The 17,692-nt window shown below is 38.6% G+C and overlaps 1 protein-coding gene across 1 annotated transcript in view; it reads right to left on the bottom strand.

The window, feature by feature from the left end:
• DNAH12 (dynein axonemal heavy chain 12) overlaps positions 1 to 17,692 on the bottom strand; it is a 278,772-nt gene that overhangs the window by 121,152 nt on the left and 139,928 nt on the right. Inside the window, exons 31-37 of the mRNA XM_055273198.2 lie at positions 17,194 to 17,303; positions 13,886 to 14,069; positions 13,608 to 13,748; positions 9,954 to 10,037; positions 8,872 to 9,060; positions 5,246 to 5,365; positions 1,748 to 1,936 (exon numbers count right to left, since the gene is read on the bottom strand). Of these exons, the coding sequence (XP_055129173.2) occupies positions 1,748 to 1,936; positions 5,246 to 5,365; positions 8,872 to 9,060; positions 9,954 to 10,037; positions 13,608 to 13,748; positions 13,886 to 14,069; positions 17,194 to 17,303 (1,017 nt within the window). The remainder of the gene's footprint in view (positions 1 to 1,747; positions 1,937 to 5,245; positions 5,366 to 8,871; positions 9,061 to 9,953; positions 10,038 to 13,607; positions 13,749 to 13,885; positions 14,070 to 17,193; positions 17,304 to 17,692) is intronic.

Raw genomic sequence — 17,692 nt, 5'->3', positions numbered from 1 at the left:
CTCACTGCAAGCTCCGCCTCCCGGGTTCAAGCCATTCTCCTGCCTCAGCCTCTCCGAGTACCTGGGACTACAGGTGCCCGCCACCACGGGATTTCACCATGTTAGCCAGATGGTCTCGATTTCCTGACCTCGTGATCCACCCGCCTCAGCCTCCCAAAGTGCTGGAATTACAAGCATGAGCCACCGCGCCCGGCTTGGCTTTACTTTTTTATATTTTAAAATAAATCGGCAATAATCTAACTAAAAATAAAATATCACATAAAACCACTATATTTGTTTCTCTAACATTATTCTCTTTGGCATTTTGATCCAGGCTGAAACAACCAGGATATATATCAGCATAGCTGTATTAATTGTTATGGTATTGAAATTCTTCTGAATCATTGGCTAAGTAACTGCTGTCCTGACACCCTTGAGTGCCTCCCAATCTTCACTCCACCCCCAACCATTATCTTCTTCTCCAGGTTGTTTTGACCCCTCCCTGGAGACCCCCAGCCCTTCCACTATTAAGAAAAAAAGTTTTAATACCTGCCAAAATAGCCCCCTAGGACCCTATTCCAGAGCTGCGGCTGGAATCTCACAATCTTTTCCTATTTTCCAGCAAATTGTACATGTATATGTTACATGTTTGAATTGTGGTAACTGTAAGTTTGGGTGAATATTTCTTTAGTAATTCATATTTATATATATTTTTTAAGTTTTAGCTTTTATTTTTATCAACATTATACATGTACATATTTTACAGTCAAAAGATTTACAAGGTTAAGAAAAACAGCATTTCCCTACTGTCACTTTCCCCTTCCTAGAGACTTTTACCTTCTCTAAGCTGGATAGTTTGGTATTTATTTTCGATTCTTAAAGAATATGCTTGTGGGCAGGGCGCGGTGGCTCACGCCTGTAATCCTAGCACTTTGGGAGGCTGAGGTGGGTGGATCAGGAGGTCAGGAGATCGAGACCATCCTGGCTAACACGGTGAAACCCCATCTCTACTAAAAACACAAAAAACTAGCCGGGCGTGGTGGCGGGCGCCTGTAGTCCCAGCTACTCGGGAGGCTGAGGCAGGACAATGGCCTGAACCCAGGAGGCGGAGCTTGCAGTGAGCCAAGATTGTGCCACTGCACTCCAGCCTGGACGACAGAGTGAGACTCCATCTCAAAAAAAAAAAAAGAAAAAGAAAGAATATGCTGGTGTGTTACCACCTCTTTTTTCACTTCTAGAGATTACTTTATTGACTTCCCGCTATGGCTAATGAGGATGAAACTCTCTTTCTGGCCAGATTCTTAAAATTCCGTGTTAGCATGGTTTTGGGGAAAAGGTCCCGCACTGTCGGTCAGGAGAACTTGAGTCAAGTTCTGGCTCTGCTAGCCACTAACCTTTTCAGGTTTACTTCCTTATCATAAAACTTGAGATTTAAGTGAAATAATGCTCTATCTAGATCTTATAGGGGATGAAATAAAATTTGTATGAATCAAATAATTACTCAAATACTTGCTGTTTAAAAAATGCTTTGGGGAATTATTTAATAAAATGGAAAAATACATTTAATTTAAATGTGAAATTATAAAAACATTATTAAAGCAAATTTATTTATACAGCCAATAAGTTACGGGAGGTGAAACTAAAAAGAAGGGAGCTTAAAAAGCTCACCGCAGGAGTCAAAATAACTCTAGGATGAAAACCCAGGAGCTTTGTCTGCTGGTCTAAGCCTTTGTGTTTTATCTTACCATACCAAGTTTTTATGTCGTACCTCATACATGTAGTCATAGACCAGGCCTTTTTCATCAAATGGGCATTCCCATTTACCCACAGAATCTGGCACTGGGTTTTCTTCATCTTTTCCCAGTATGATTAATCGTATGAAACTATCAAAAACATGACGGCCATCTGTATCACAACTTCCTCCAATTGACCAAATCAAGGAGAATATAAAGCAAGCCTGTTGGTGGAGAAATATTTTAACTTATAGCAATTATTTTAAAGGCATTTTAGGGGAAACATTAACCAAAATTCAACATGTTAGGATGTGCTCAACTTACTTGAACAAGGTCATAAGTGTAAATAAAGTGGAATGGAGCACCACTAAGTCACATAGTCATTTCTCTGGCAATTTTTATCAAAATGTTTGCATGTCTTTTTTTTTTGAGACAGCATCTCTCTCTGGTTGCCCAGGCTGGAGTACAGTGGCACCATCTCAATTCACTGCAATCTCAACCTCCCCAGTTCAGGTGATTCTGGTGTCTCAGCCTCCCAAGTAGCTGGGACTACCGGGGTGCACCACAAAGCCTGACTGATTTTTTGTTTTTGTTTTTTAAGTAGAGACGGGGTTTTGATATGTTACCCAGGTTGGTCTTGAACTCCTAGACTCAGCAATCCACCTGCCTCAGCCTCCTAGAGTGCTAGGATTACAGGCATGAGCTACCATGCCTGGCCCAATATTTATCAAAAAAAAATTTCTTTTTCTTTTTTGAGGCAGTCTCACTCTCTCACCCAGGCTGGAGTGCAGTGGTGCGATCTCAGGCCACTGCAACCTCTACTTCCTGGGTTCAAGCTATTCTCCTGCCTCAGCCTCCTGAGTAGCTGGGACTACAGGCGCCCGCCACCACGGGATTTCACCATGTTAGCCAGATGGTCTTGATCTCCTGACCTCGTGATCCACCCGCCTCAGCCTCCCAAAGTGCTAGGATTACAGGTGTGAGACACCATGCCCAGCCTCTAGCAAAATTTTAAATACCCATACTGGCTGGGTACAGTGGTTCACACCTGTAATCCCAGAGCTTTGGAAGGCCAAGGTAGAAGGATTGCTTGAGGCCAGGAATTTGAGACCAGCCTGGGCAACCTAGTAAGACCCCATCTCTACAAAATATTTTTTAAAACAAAAATAAATAAATAAAATGTCCTTACCAAATAACCTAGGAATATCTCTTGTGGGAGTTTATACTCAAATATATTTCCACCTGTGAAATGATACATGTACAAGAATATTCACTGCAGCACGATTTGTAATAGCAAAAGATCAAAAGCAACCCAAATTGTTCTTCAGAAATCGTCTGCTTAATTGGATTCTGCTAATACACTGAAATACATGCAGCTGTTAAAAAAACAAGGTCACTCTATAAGCACTAATATGAAAATGACAATACTACAATGGAGAAACGATGCAAATCAGTAGATAATATATGCTAATATATTTAAAAATGTATACATGTAAAAGAGTGTGTGCATAAAATACTTCTAGAATTCTATATAGGGCACTGGTAATATTAGTTGCCTTCAGTGTGGCTGGGGGACTGCTATGGAAAAGTGGGGAAAACCCACTTTTGCCTTTTGAATTTTACTCTAGGTACATGCCTTATCTAGTCCCAAAGTAAATATATATTCAGAGAAAAATTTCACCTAGATATCAATCTGTGTAACTCTCTTGAAGTGATTCTGAACCACTTGAAATGTTTAGGTTTTAGGTTTACCAACAGAATAAAATGTTCAGGAAAAATGAAACTTGAAGGTTATATAGGTAAACTATTCCCATGATACTTTTATAAACAGTAACACTGATAGACACGGAAGAAAGCTAAAATTTAGTTTTGTAAAAGGTGGTTCCAAACCTAGGGAGAAAAATGAATAAATAAATTATACTTCAAACATGTCTGTTTAATATCTTCTAAAGTGGAAGGATATAAAGGTGAAAAAGGAGGACAAAAGGAAGGGGTATGGTTAGCAGGAAACCCTGGAATGTGAGATGTCTGAGGCAGCAGATACTTTGGGCAGCAAATGGAAGGAAAAACAATGGGAGCGAACTGCTATGCTGCGAGGGGAGAGGGAGGAGATCGATGCATTTAGGAATAAGGTGGTGCCATGGGAAACCAGCACAGACCAGGAAAAAGACACTAAAAACCTCTTTCCTCAGGCTCTTGATAATCTGTTTACTTGTGCCATTCCCTCTGGCCTAGCTAACCAAGACTACTGACTTCTCCCTACCTGAGGCCTCCACAGATTCTGCCTGCAACACTCCACCTAGCTGGCTGGATGCCTATTCCTGGTTTTTTTTTTTTCTGAGACAGAGCAATTCTCCTGCCTCAGTCTCCCGAGTAACTGGGACTACAGGCGCCTGCCAACACGCCGGCTAATTTTTGTATTTATAGTAGAGATGGGGTTTCACCATGTTGGCCAGGCTGGTCTTGAACTCCTGACCTCAAATGATCTGCCCACCTTGGCCTCCCAAAGTTTTGGGATTACAGGCATGAGCCACGGCACCCGGCCTATTGCTGGTCTTTCATAGCTAGCTTTTATGTTGCCTACATGCTGGCTTAACATTAATTAATTAATAAAATTAATTCACTTAATGTCCAAATTTGTTTAATATTAAATCACTTTATTGTTGATCAAATTATAATCTTTCATAATAGGATAGATGACCGGGTGTGGTGGCTCACACCTGTAATCCCAGCACTTTGGGAGACCGAGGTAGGCGGATCACCTGAGGTCAGGAGTTTGAGACCAGTCTGGCCAACATGGTGAAACCCTGTCTTTACTAAAGATAAAAAAAATTAGCTCAGTGTGGCGGTGCGCACCTGTAATCCCAGCTACTCAGGAGGCTGGGGCAGGAGAATGACTTGAACCCAGGAGGCAGAGGATGCAGTGAGCTGAGATCGCACCACTGCACTCCAGCCTGGGCAACAGGGCAAGATTCCGTCTCAAAAAAAAAAAAAAAAAAAAAAAAAATAGGATAGTTGCTGGGCGCGGTGGCTCACACCAGTAATCTCAGCACTTTGGGAGCCCAATGCAGGTGGATCACGAGGTCAGGAGTTCAAGACCAGCCTGACCAAGATGGTGAAACTCTGTCTCTACTAAAAATACAAAAATTAGCCAGGTGCGGTGGCAGTCACCTGTAATCTCAGCTACTCGGGAGGCTGAGAGAGGAGAATCACTTGAACCTGGGGGAGAGGGGGTGGAGGATGCATTGAGCTGAGATCACGTCACTGCACTCCAGCCTGGGTGACAGAGTGAGACTCTGCTCTGTCTCAAAAAAAAAAAAAAAAAAAAAAAGATAGTTTTAGTTCCTTCTGACATTTTAATTTCTTTAAAGTGCTTTTTATTATCAGAATACCAACTTTAGTGTCTCCAGCTATTCTTTCAATGCTCACCAAAAAATAGCTTTGGATCTTGTCATGTCTTTCTCAGTATAAACATCATGTACCAGAAGCATAATTTATTCGTAATTAAAAACTACATGAAGTATAAAACCAACCATAATCCAAACACGAATGTGCTTGCTAGTAGGATCATTTTCTACCACATTACAAAGTAGCACTTCAAAGAGGCGTGTGAGAGATACAACTGCATTGCTATTGCTTGTAGGAATCAGTTTCTGCAAGGTGAAAATAAGGTAACTTTCTTAATTTTCATCTTATTTAGAAAATAAGAAAAACAATTTATTTTTAAAAACTGATAAAAGCATACATGGTTTTAATAAGGTCTTTTTTTTTCTTTTTTTTGAGATGGGGTCTCACTCTGTCATCCAGGCTGGAGCCCAGTTGCACAATCATAGCTCACTGCAGCCTCCAACTCCTGGGCTTAAGGGATCCTCCTACCTCAGCCTCTCAAGTAGTTAGGACTATAGGTGCGCACCACCAGGCTATTTTATTTTATTTTATTTTATTTTATTTTTTAGATAGGCTCTCACTCTGTCGCCCAGGCTAGAGTGCACTAGTGTGATCACAGCGCAGTGCAGCCTCAACCTTCTGGACTCAGGCAATCCTCCCGCCTCAGCCTCACAAAGTGCTGGGATGACAGGCACGAGCCACCACACCTAGCCTCCTAAGGTCTTTATAATATTTAAATTTAAAAACTTTAAGTAGGCATGATAAAACATTTCTCAAATATTTTAGTTTCCCATATTATATTACACAATTATACATAACAATTGTACAATCGCACATAATACATTCTAAATTCTCTGACAAATGAAAAACTAGCTACTGCAAGAGAATAAACAAGGTTCTAAGGATAGCAGAAATGAAGTCTCTAAGAGCCATTCATTCATTTATTTATTCAACAAACATTTATGAAAAACATACTATACCGATGTGGCAAGCTAGGAGATATGGAAATAAAAGAATCCCTAAAAATGGGTGATATTAAAATTAAATAGACAAAAATAATACGATGTAATAATGATATGACAGAGAAAGTCTCAGGGTAGGAGGAGGCTACTAGAGTGCTTGGGATAAACAACTGGAGGAGTGCACAAGGAGGAAAATGGGAGAGATACACCAAGGAGGGCTTCCTGGAGGAAGTAACAATAGCTGAGCTGAATTTGGAAGGAAAATGTAAGTTTGCCAGGTGAACAAGGAAAGGATATTCAAGGCAGGGGAATGTATACAAAGAAATGGAGATGTGAGCAGACACAGATTATTAAGGGGATTCTGTAGGATATGAAAATAGGGTATGAAGGAGGAATGCCCAAAAATTAGGCTTGAGAAATAGACAAGAGTCAGATCCTAAAAGGTTTTTATATGCTGTATTAAGGATTTAATTACAAGAGGAAGAGAGTTCCAAGGGAGGGTTTTAAATAAAGGAATAAACAGAAAGGATTTGTGTTTTGGAAACTTCATCCTGTAGCAGGATGTAGACTGGACCAGAACAGCTCTATTGTATTGATTCAGGTAGGAAGTGATGATGGTCAGAATTGAGATACTATAATGGGAAGGGTGGGGCGAGGAGGTGGTTGCAGAAACAGGGATGGAAAGAAGACAGGTATAAATGTTATCAAGAAGGAAAAATCAATAGATCCTGGGGCCTGGACCAGGTGGCTCATGCCTGTAATCCCAGCACTTTGGGAGGCTGAGGTGGGCAGATTGTTTGAGGCCAAGAGTTCGAGACCAGCCTGGCCAACATAGCGAAACCTCATCTCTACAAAAAAAAAATACAAAAATTAGCCAGGTGTGATGGTGCACACCTGTAATTGCGCCTATAATCCCAGCTACCTGGGAGGCTGAGGCACGAGAATCACTTGAACCTGAAAGGTGGAGTGCCACTGCACTCCAGCCTGGGAGATAAAGAGAGACTCTGTCTCAAAAAAAAAAAAAAAAAAAAAAAAAAAAATCTAGGGACTGACTGGATGAGAATGAACTATGAGAAGAAAATCCATTACTCATTACGTGGAAAGGTGGAGCCTATTTTGTATTATTTACAACATATAGCATTAGAGCTTTAAAACTGCAAGGGACTTTGTCTATTTTCTCTACGAAGACACTATACAGAATCTTCATAAAGTGGAATTGCTCATTTTTTTCTTTTAAATGGCACTTTTTTCTATGCCTAGAACAACATTTTAAGATAAAACTGAGTATCTCTTTCCCCTCTCTATATTAATATATTTGTTTATATGTAAGAAGCTTATGTGTGTGTGTAGGAGATGGTGGAAATGGTTGAACAATGGTCCCCAAAAAGATATTTCCATGTTCTAACCTGAGGAACCTATAAATGTGATCTTATATGGAAAAAGGTCTCAGATGAAGCAATTAAGTTAAAAAATCTCAGGAGGAAGACATCATTCTGGATTATCTAGTGGGTGCTAAATCCAAGTCCTTGTAACTGTCACATGGAGGAGAGACATGTGGAGTAGAAGGCCATGTGAAGATTAGCCGGATGCGCTTGCTCATGCCTGTAATCCCAGAACTTTGGGAGGCCAAGGTGGGTGGATCAACTGAGGTCAGGAGTTCGAGACCAGCCTGGCCAACATAAAGAACCCCTGTCTCTACTAAAAATACAAAAAAAATTAGCTGGGTGTGGTGGCACGTGCCTGTAATCCCAGCTACTCAGGAGGCTAAGGCAGGAGAATTGCTTCAACCTGGGAGACAGGTTGCGGTGAGCCGAGATCGCTCCACTGCACTCCAGCCTGGGTGACAGAGCAAGACAGAGCAAGACTCCGCCTCAAAAATAAAATAAAATAAAAAGAAGGCCATGTGAAGACGGAAGAAGAGGTTGGAGTTACGTAGCCACAAGCCAAGGAACACCTGAGGCTACCAGAATCTGGACGAGGTAAGAAAAGAGTCTCCCTTAGAGCTTCCAAGGAAGTATAGCCCTACAAACATCCTGATTTTGAACTTCTGGTCTCCAGAACTGTGAGAGAATCAATTTCTGGTTTTTGGGTGTTTTTTGGTTGTGGGGGGGGGGGTTTTTCTGAGACAGAGTCTTGCTCTGTTGCCCAGGCTGGAGTGCAGTGGCGTGATCTCGGCTCACTGCAACCTCCATCTCCTGGGTTCCAGTGATTCTTCTGCCTCAGTCTCCCGAGTAGCTGGGATTACAGGCATGTACCACCACGCCCGGCTAATTTTTATATCTTTAGTAGAGACAGGGTTTCACCATATTGACCAGACTAGTCTCGAACTCCTGACTTCAAGTGATCCACCCACCACAGCTTCCCAAAGTGTGCTGGGATTATAGGAGTGAGCCACCATGTCTGTAGCTTTAGCCATCAAGTTTCTGGCAATTTGTTATGACAGCTCTGGGAAGCTCATACAATATGTAAAGTTTTCTCATAAAATACTAAATATTAAATAACTAATAAACTCACTAAATATACATGTGAGTTTTTAGGGGCACATATTTAAAATAATTTGAAATACGGAAAGTAATTAGAATTTTTAAAGTTTTAGACACTATGGTTGTATACAAATAGTTTAGCTGGAATAAATTCAACTCCTGAGTTATTCAGCTATAACTTAAGCAATATAAAACCAACGGTGGATAATAAATGCATAAGGACAAACTGGTTTTAGTTATTCATTCTACCAACCACTGTGACTTTAGACTTAGTCAAGTTGAATGGAAACAAAGAAACTTGAATAGGTCAGAGAATTATAGGATTACCTTGCATTTTTTCTTACTCTGGTTTAAAGAGGGTGGTATTAACCAGGCAAAAAGTCCTCTCAGAAGAGCTTGATGTTCTGGTTCACACAGAGGTCCTTTCAGTGAATTCAACCAAGAAGACACAAGTGGTTCCCATCCTAACTGTGAAGGCTCCAAATAAATCATACCACAACGGCTTACAGTGGCAGGCTAGAGAAAAAAGGCAAAATTTTCTTTTTGCACTGTTGCTTTTATACCAGTGGCACCTGGTAATTATCAACTACTTCTTAGGATGACTTATGAGATCCTTCATAATCTAGCTCCCATCTGCCTCACATAGCTTCACACAGTCTAGACGTTCCCCATACAGAAAACTATTTGCAGTTCAGTTCCCCAGACATGTAAAGGCTCCATGTCTTTAAACATTATCTCGATTTGGAAACGCCTAGGATTTCCAAATCCAATCTCCCTGGAGAAGTCTTACTTCTCAGTTTCAAACACTCAGTTCTCAGATCAAACACTCAGTTACCTTCCATGGTGCTCCTCTATCCATCCTCCTCACAGATGCTCACAGATGCTCACTCCTCTCCACACTTTTTTTTTTTGGAGATGGAGTTTCACTCTTGTTGCCCAGGCTGGAGTGCAATGGTACGATCTCGGCTTACTGCAACCTCCACCTCCCGGGTTCAAGAGATTCTCCTGCCTCAGCCTCCCGAGTAGCTGGGATTACAGGCATGCACTACCACGCCTGGCTAATTTTGTATTTTTAGTAGAAATGGGATTTCTCCATGTTAGTCAGGCTGGTCTCGAACTTCCCACCTCAGGTGATCTGCCCGCCTCAGCCTCCCAAAGTGCTGGAATTACAGGCATGAGCCACTGTGCCCAGCCATCCTCTTCACACTCTTAAAGCACTAACATGTAGCTGTGTATTGGGATTATTAGCATGCTTCTCATCCTCCCTAAACAAGCATACACTGTGTCTTATTCATCTTTGTATTTCCAGTGCCTAACTCATTTTCTGACATATAATAAAAAATACTTATTGGCTAAATTAAAGAATGAAGAAATGAACAAACTACCACTGTATTAAATTATGAACTTACGGATGCCTGGGAAAGGTCCATTGTTTCAAAGATGAGGCTCATCTGGGGGGACATCTGAATGATTTCTCCACTCATAAGACAAAGCTAAAAGCAATTATTTTTCAAACATTTATTTTTTAAAATTTCAATTTTCTCAGATAAAAATTTATACTATGTATAAGATAAAGTAGCTCCTGTGAGATAATGGAATAAGAATTAGAATGGAAGCCAGAAAATCTTAATTCTAGGTCTAGCCCTGTTAATTATTAAGTATTTAAGCAAATACTTAACATCTCCGAGTCTCAGTCTCTTCATCTATAAGACAGGGATAATATCTCTTTTGTAGAATTGTAGGAAGGGGGACAATAAGACAAAGTCCAAAACCTATAAAATCCTATACAAATATCAGCTATTAAGAAAATTAAGTGAAATACTCCTGAATTTATAAAGTGACCGTAGACCTTTTTATTAAATTAAAAAATAGAAAATAGAGAATAGCATGCGTACTCATACACCCAGCTCATAGGTTTAATCAATGTTAAGATTTTGCCATATTGCCCTTACCTTTTTAAAAAAACAGTTTAAAGAGCATTATAGACATCATGGCATTTCACATCCAAATGCCAATGTCTCCAAAAAATAAGTATATTTTCTATGTAATCACAATAACATTATCACACATAACAAAATTAATAATTCTTTATCATCGAATAGTCAATACTCAAATTTCCTCAGTTGTACCAGAAATGTCTTTTCAATGGATTTATTCAAAGCAAAATTCAATCAAAGACTATGCATTGAGTTTTTTATGTCTCCTTGGTCTCTTAATCTAAAACATTTCTTCTTTTATCAAATATGTCAAAAACTGAATTTATCAACTGCTTCCTTTCCCTCAAATTTCTATCTTGTCTATTATTAAAGCCATCCTATCTCCTCAATCTCTTTGGCTTACACCTATGGAATTATCATTAACTTTTAATAGTATTAATAATTATTATTAACTTGATACCTAAATTAATTTCATTACTGTGTTTTAAATTCTTCTACATTTAGTTTTCAGTGTTTCCTTTCTGCTTTTACAATCGTCACTTTACTTCCAGTTTTTCCCCTATCTAGTCACATGTCAACAATGAGAAATTTAACATTTGTGGATTCCGTTTCTTAGCTGTAAAATAAATGAATGATCTAGAGGTGGATTGTCCAATATGGTAGCTGCTAGCCATATGTGGCTATTTATATTTAGTTTTAACTAAAACTAAATAAAATTTAAAATTCAGTTCTTCAACTGCACTAAGCCACACTTCAAATGCTCAGTAGCCACATGTGACTAGTAGCTACCTTCTCAGAGAACACAAATAGTTGCAGTATTGTAAAAAGTTCTACTGGATGTGCTGGTCTAGAATACTTTTAATCTTTGACCAGATTATTTCAGCAAACATCCTCCTAACTCTGCACAAATTTGAAAGGTAGGGTCAGCATTCTCCTCACTGCCCTGTGTTGTATCCCAACTACTTCTATTCCACCCCCAGTTACAACCCTTGACAACCCGTTTTTTTCCTGCCACTCAACAGTACTCAATGATTCCCTCCTCAATAGCTAAAGTCCTTGGGACATGGCCTAATCTCTCTCTCTACTATAACTCTGGCTTGATTCAGTGTTTATAAAGACTGAGAATCTCAACACAGCTGCCCATCAGATCCTTGACCACCTTGCTCCACTCCAGCTGTCCACTTTATATATCTGGGACCTTCTCTCCAGAAATACTACACAATTCTGAAATATTAAATTCAAGTATCTCAGTCTCTGCCCACAGCCTCCAATCCATCCAGTTATTTCATTCATTGTCTTCTACTACACTTGCTCCTCATTTTCACATCCCTGATGTTTTCACTTCTTTCATTAGGCAGCTTTTGTCCTATGGCCTAATGCTTCTACCATTCTCATGTCAATATATTTAAAGTCTTACTATATTTCCAGGCCTACAATATTACCTATACCTAAGCTGCTTAGACTGGTAGAGAGTATCTCACAAAGGCAGACTTTGGTACTACTAATAATAATTTATGGTCTTCCACTCAGTCAGGCTCTCAGTGCTACCCAGAAATGCTTCTATGTTTTCCTAGGTAGCTCTCTTTCCCATCTTCCACAAAGGCTAATTTAAGTCTCTTCTTTTATCCTCAATTTTGCAAAGAACCAAGGCCCATCACTTCACGAAGAAAAGAGAAATCATCACAAGGATTTGCCTTCAAATTTCCACAATCAAATCCATACACTCACCTATAACTGTCTATTCATAATTCCCTCTCATGCAGTAAGAGACAATCCATCCACTTGGCTCTGAACCCTTAGACTTCACTCCGCAATTAGAATAACTTTCCTGCTTCTTCTCTATTTACTTTCCACCCTCAGCTCAACCAATATTACTGAATGAATGAAAGAAGGAATGTGAATGACTAACCACCTATGATAAAGTACTTCAGTATAACTTTTTTTTTTTTTTTTTGAGATGGAGTCTTGCTCTGTCGCCCAGGTTGGAGTGCAGTGGTGTGATCTCGGTTCACTGCAACCTCTGCCTCCTGGGTTCAAGTGATTCTCCTGCCTCAGCCTCCTGAGTAGCTGGGATTACAGGCACACGCCACCACACCCAGCTAATTTTTTTTTTTTTTTTTGTATTTTAGTAGAGATAGGGTTTCACCATGTTGCTCAGGCTGGTCTCGAACTCCTGACCTCATATGGTCCACCTGCCTCAGCCTCCCAAAGTGCTGGGATAACAGGCGTGAGCCACCGCGCCCGGCCTTGAGTGTATCTTTAAATGCTAATTAAATGAGTTTATTTAGTAGGGCAGTCATTTCATGTAAGTACGGAAATAATTTGTGATATATTCACACTAGGATACTAATATAGACATAAATCAGTTAACAAAACTGAACTACAATAATATGAACATCACACATATATTGATTTAAAAAAAACACTAAAGAATATGATTCCAATATATGAAGTTCAAGAGCTGGCAAAACTAAGTCATCATAGAAGTCAGAAGAGTGATTATCTCTGGAGGAAGATAAACTAAGAAGGAACATGAGTGAACCTTGTAGGGTATAGGAAATTTCATGTGTCATTTTTTGGGTGATGATTATGTGAGTATACAAACACATTTTAAAAATCATAGAATCTACACTTGAAATTGGTATACATTTTATACCTTATATATGTTGTCTCTCAATTAAAATAAATATTAGAATACTTTCACCTTCTAGTTCTTTTGTATATCTCATAGCACCGAAGGTGATATACTATATATAAACACTGAAGCATTCCATGTTTTCAAAAGGAATTAGGCTTTTGTTATTTTATCCTAAAATATTAAAGTTCTGTAAGAAACCATAAGACTGAAGTCATTTAACAACTTATTCTCACCCTAGATTACTATGTCTTCTGGCTAACACAGTAATTTTAATACAATATACTTTCATTCTACAAAAAAAAAAAAAAAAATTAAGCCAAGGACTTACTATAGCAGTTTTCATTGAAAAGAGAATTTATAAACCTACTCAACTTGCTGCATCCTTTATTTTTGCATCCTTTATTTTAAATAGAGTCCTAGTTTAGTTGTTGAACACATAAAATTGCTTAATCATGGCTGAATCTGCTTCTCTTTTGATCATGATTTACCTTTTTATTATCATCCAATACTGTGTTCATGCTCTCTATCCACAAAGTGTCAATAGGACCATCAAATACAACCCATTTCCGGTCAGGTGTTTCTGATAAGGCAAATTCTCTAAAAGTGTTAGCCACAATACCATCAGTCCACTGAGGGGGGAAAAAAAGAATTAAAAAGCTCTCCTCATAAAATTGGATTTAGGAGTGAAACTATGAAAATACTTCACATTTCTTGTTTTAACAGGCACTTGCCATAAGAGGGTTGAGAATACTTATATTTAGGTTACCTCATGAGACACTGGGTCAAACTGTCCAAAAAGTTGGCCCATAGTAATAGATTTGGGGTTTACAGTTCTATAAATGACCTTTTCTTCCTCTCCATAGCCATGTTCATTCATTAAAGTTAGTGTATCCGCCAGCACATGCAGAACTTTTGTCTTAGCAGCAAAAGGCTCTCCTACTAACATAAAACTATGAAGGAAAAGAAATAATTATATGATAAGAGTCTTTAAAAAGTTAAATAATTTATATCAGTACATAAAACTTTACCCTGTGATAATTACTACTTATAATTTTTGAAATCGTGAATTTTTCTCAGACATGAAGAAAACATATTTAATTTCTGAACTGATTGACTACAAATCAAATTCTTCACTCTAATATTATTTTCTCCAAAAGGGAATATAATAAACAATCTCCAAATGACAATGAAAACTTATTATCTGTGTACTCTTAAAAAAACTAAACCTGAAGCCCACTAAGGAGAGAACTGGGAAAGATTTATATTCCCAAAGTCTTCATTTGCCATCAAACTATTAGTGTTCTTTGCAAACTATTTCTGGATCTCCTCCCTCCTGGCACATATAGGATTTCTGGCCCTCTTGTGGAAAGACTAGGTAACTAGTTCTAACCAATGAATAATAAATGGAAATGATGGGCATTACTTCCAAGCGGGGATAGATAATTGCCAGCTAGAGACCTCACAGAGCTCCCTTTTCCCTCTAGCATGGCTGTGACCCACAATGTTAAGGTGGTGCTTACTCTAACAGCCTGGGCCCTGAGTGGTCATAATGAGCAGGGCTGTCCTGGTAACCTACTATATATAAAAGAGACATAAATCTTTGTTTTTTAAATCACTAACATTTGGGTGTTGACAATTCTTACAGAATATCCTAGTCCATCCTTAGTAACAGAAGTTGGTACCTAGAAGGGGGGAGGGTATTCTTGCCATAATAATAATAAAAAAAAAACCTAATGTGGCATTGGCTTAAAGGCCAGGTTGTGAGTGACAAATTAACTGGTATCAGAAGCTAAAATATGGACAATTATTGTCATGCAATGAATGATGAAACATTTGGCAAATGTATTCCTTGAGATTACCTGGAAGACAGCTAATTACCTAAGCAAATGAGAATTTTAGGTGAAAAGGATAGTAAACGGAATGTTATTAGTATATAATGACAGGTACTGGTTTCATTTAAAAAAGAACCATAACAAAGAAATGAGCCCAGAAAAAAACATGGCCAGTTTGCAAGCAGGAATGAAAGAGGGAGTCCAGCAATTCAGGGACTTCTAGAATTGAATGTATCAAGTTATTCTCATTCGCAATTGGTGAAAGATAAAATTAAGAAAACCTTTAAACAAAAATCTATTAAAACTCAGTTTGGCATCAAGGGTCAAATCAAGGGTAGTGTCATTGTATCACATTATTAAAACCTATGACGGATTAATATGGGCCGGGTGGCTCATGCCTGTAATCCCAGCACTTTGGGAGGCCAAGGTAGGCGGATCACTTGAGGTCAGGAGTTCAAGACCAGCTTGGCCAACATGGCAAAACCCTGTCTTTACTAAAAATACCAAAATTAGCTGGGCGTGATGGCATGTCCCTGTAGTCCCAGCTACTCAGGAGGCTGAGGCACGAGAATCACTTGAATCCAGGAAGTGGAGGTTGCAGTGAGCCAAGATCTTGCCACTGCATTCCAGCCTGGGTGATAGACCAAGACTCTGCCTCCAAAAAAAAAAAAAAAAAAAAGAATATAATTCCCAGTAATCATTTCAGGAGGATAAAATGATTCATGAAAAACAGACTAAGATTGTGGCTCTTTCCACAAAGCCTGATAAGGTCAAGGATACTTCAAGGAAATTTTAAAAGGTATGGCTTATTAAGGACAGTAGTTATGGATATAGGAACATGGAGCTGTCTAGAATCAAATAGATAAAAAGCTGATTGTTTTTGAGGGAGTTTACTGACCAAAAATACTGTGAGTCTAGTCTAAAACTTAAGTGAATGTTCAAGACTTAAATAATCCTTGGGAACTAGGTGTGATGGTACGCACCTGTAGTCCCAGCTACTCAGGAAGCTCAGGAGGGAGGATCACTTGAGCCCTGGAGTTTGAGACCAGCCTGGGCGATAGCAACAGACTACATCTCAAAAATACATAATAAATAATTTTTAAAATGATCCTTGGGTATTGGATGCATAAGGGTTGATTATACTATTCCCTCTATTTTTGTATATGTTTAAAAATTTACATAATGTTTTTGTAACCCTACCTTTAGAAAAAATCATGACCATTGAGATCCCAACTTTCTACAGGCAGGAAGCAGGCTGAAAACATTTCTCAGCTCTCCCAAGAACAGTATTTTCTCTATTGCCCACTTCATATGTGCCCAGAGAAGAAAATGGAAATGGAAAAGACCTCTCAGAAGGTTAAACTAAGGCCCATGAAGAAGAATTAAACTGGAAAGCCCCTCCCAGGTAGCAAAAACCAAGCAGAAGTAGATCTAGGTTTTAAGAAAGATGGCTCTCTAAGTAAATATAAATATATATATATACATACACATAACTTAATTATATAACATATATACAACTTTTACTTACATAACTATAAATACAAAATGTCCATAGCCACTTTAATGACACCTTGTATAATAAATCACATATACAAAATGCTTATGGCTCCTTAGATGAGGCCCTTCAAGTGAGAGGTCCTGAAGTTTAAACTCTATTAGTTTCACAATCAATCTATCTCTAGAACTGGGGCCCTCACATGACCAACTGGATTTCAGAATTGTCACAGAACAGTGTTGGCTGTGTCTTCTATTCTTCAATTTCTGAATGGGAGTGTTTGCTCTGGTAATCCTGTTCTGATAAGCCCACTATTGTGCACTGGGTTTGTGAAGAAAAGATAACTTGTCTTTCTAGGTTGCAGGTCTCTGGATCAAGAGGAATAACTTCCAGATATGATACAAAGGCTATCATGCATCGTCACCTAGGGATCCTTAACTTTGAGTCTGGTTCATTTATTGATTAGAACTTTTAGGTGCCTCCCTGGGAAGGGAAGAGTGTGTTTTTATGCAAATAGTGGTATTTATTAGTACTAGGTCACTGTATGAGCACTTCTTACCAACCCTTGTTGGACATGTAGTATGAGAAATGCACCTTTGCCTTTTAAGCCACTGGGGGGCCAGGGGGTGGGCAGGGGTTGCTCTCAACTCACCTAATCAGTTTGCCAAGTCTTTGGTTCATGGATTTTAGTTGTTTTAACAGCTTAATTAAGAAATAACATCTAACTATAGCAATATATAATCTTACCCATGTCTAACAATCATCATTTCATATGTTTGAATCATTTTTTCAAGAAAAAATTTAACAGGCTGAAGATTATGTACATTGCAGGCTTCATGAGCACATTCCAAAAATTCCTGAAATAAAAAAAAGTAATGCATTTCTACAACACAATATTATAAATGTCATACCTGTCTTATAAGTGTAGATTTTAAATTTACTAGTTAAAAAAAACTATCTTCATTATTATTTCTTAAAACTTTATTATTTTTTCAAATCAAGAGGAGAAACAGAGACTCAAAATATTTTTAATATATTAGTCTTCCCTATTATAAGTTATGAATGATCATAGCATCATAGTACTGGGCGTATGTTGCATGAAAATGACTCCTTTTAATAATGTTTCCCAAAATTTCACTTTTGGTTAGGATATAGAAAGACCTGTCAGACAATCCTGCACACTGTAGTAACCAGAAATAAATAAGTTTTTTAAAATCATAAAAAATTTAAACACATAGAAGTACTT

The sequence above is a fragment of the Symphalangus syndactylus genome, chromosome 1 (assembly GCF_028878055.3).
Source record: "Symphalangus syndactylus isolate Jambi chromosome 1, NHGRI_mSymSyn1-v2.1_pri, whole genome shotgun sequence".
Classification (NCBI taxonomy): Eukaryota; Metazoa; Chordata; class Mammalia; order Primates; family Hylobatidae; genus Symphalangus; species Symphalangus syndactylus.
The sequence above is the reverse complement of the archived record's forward strand: the minus strand, read 5'-3'. Positions and strand labels throughout refer to the sequence as shown.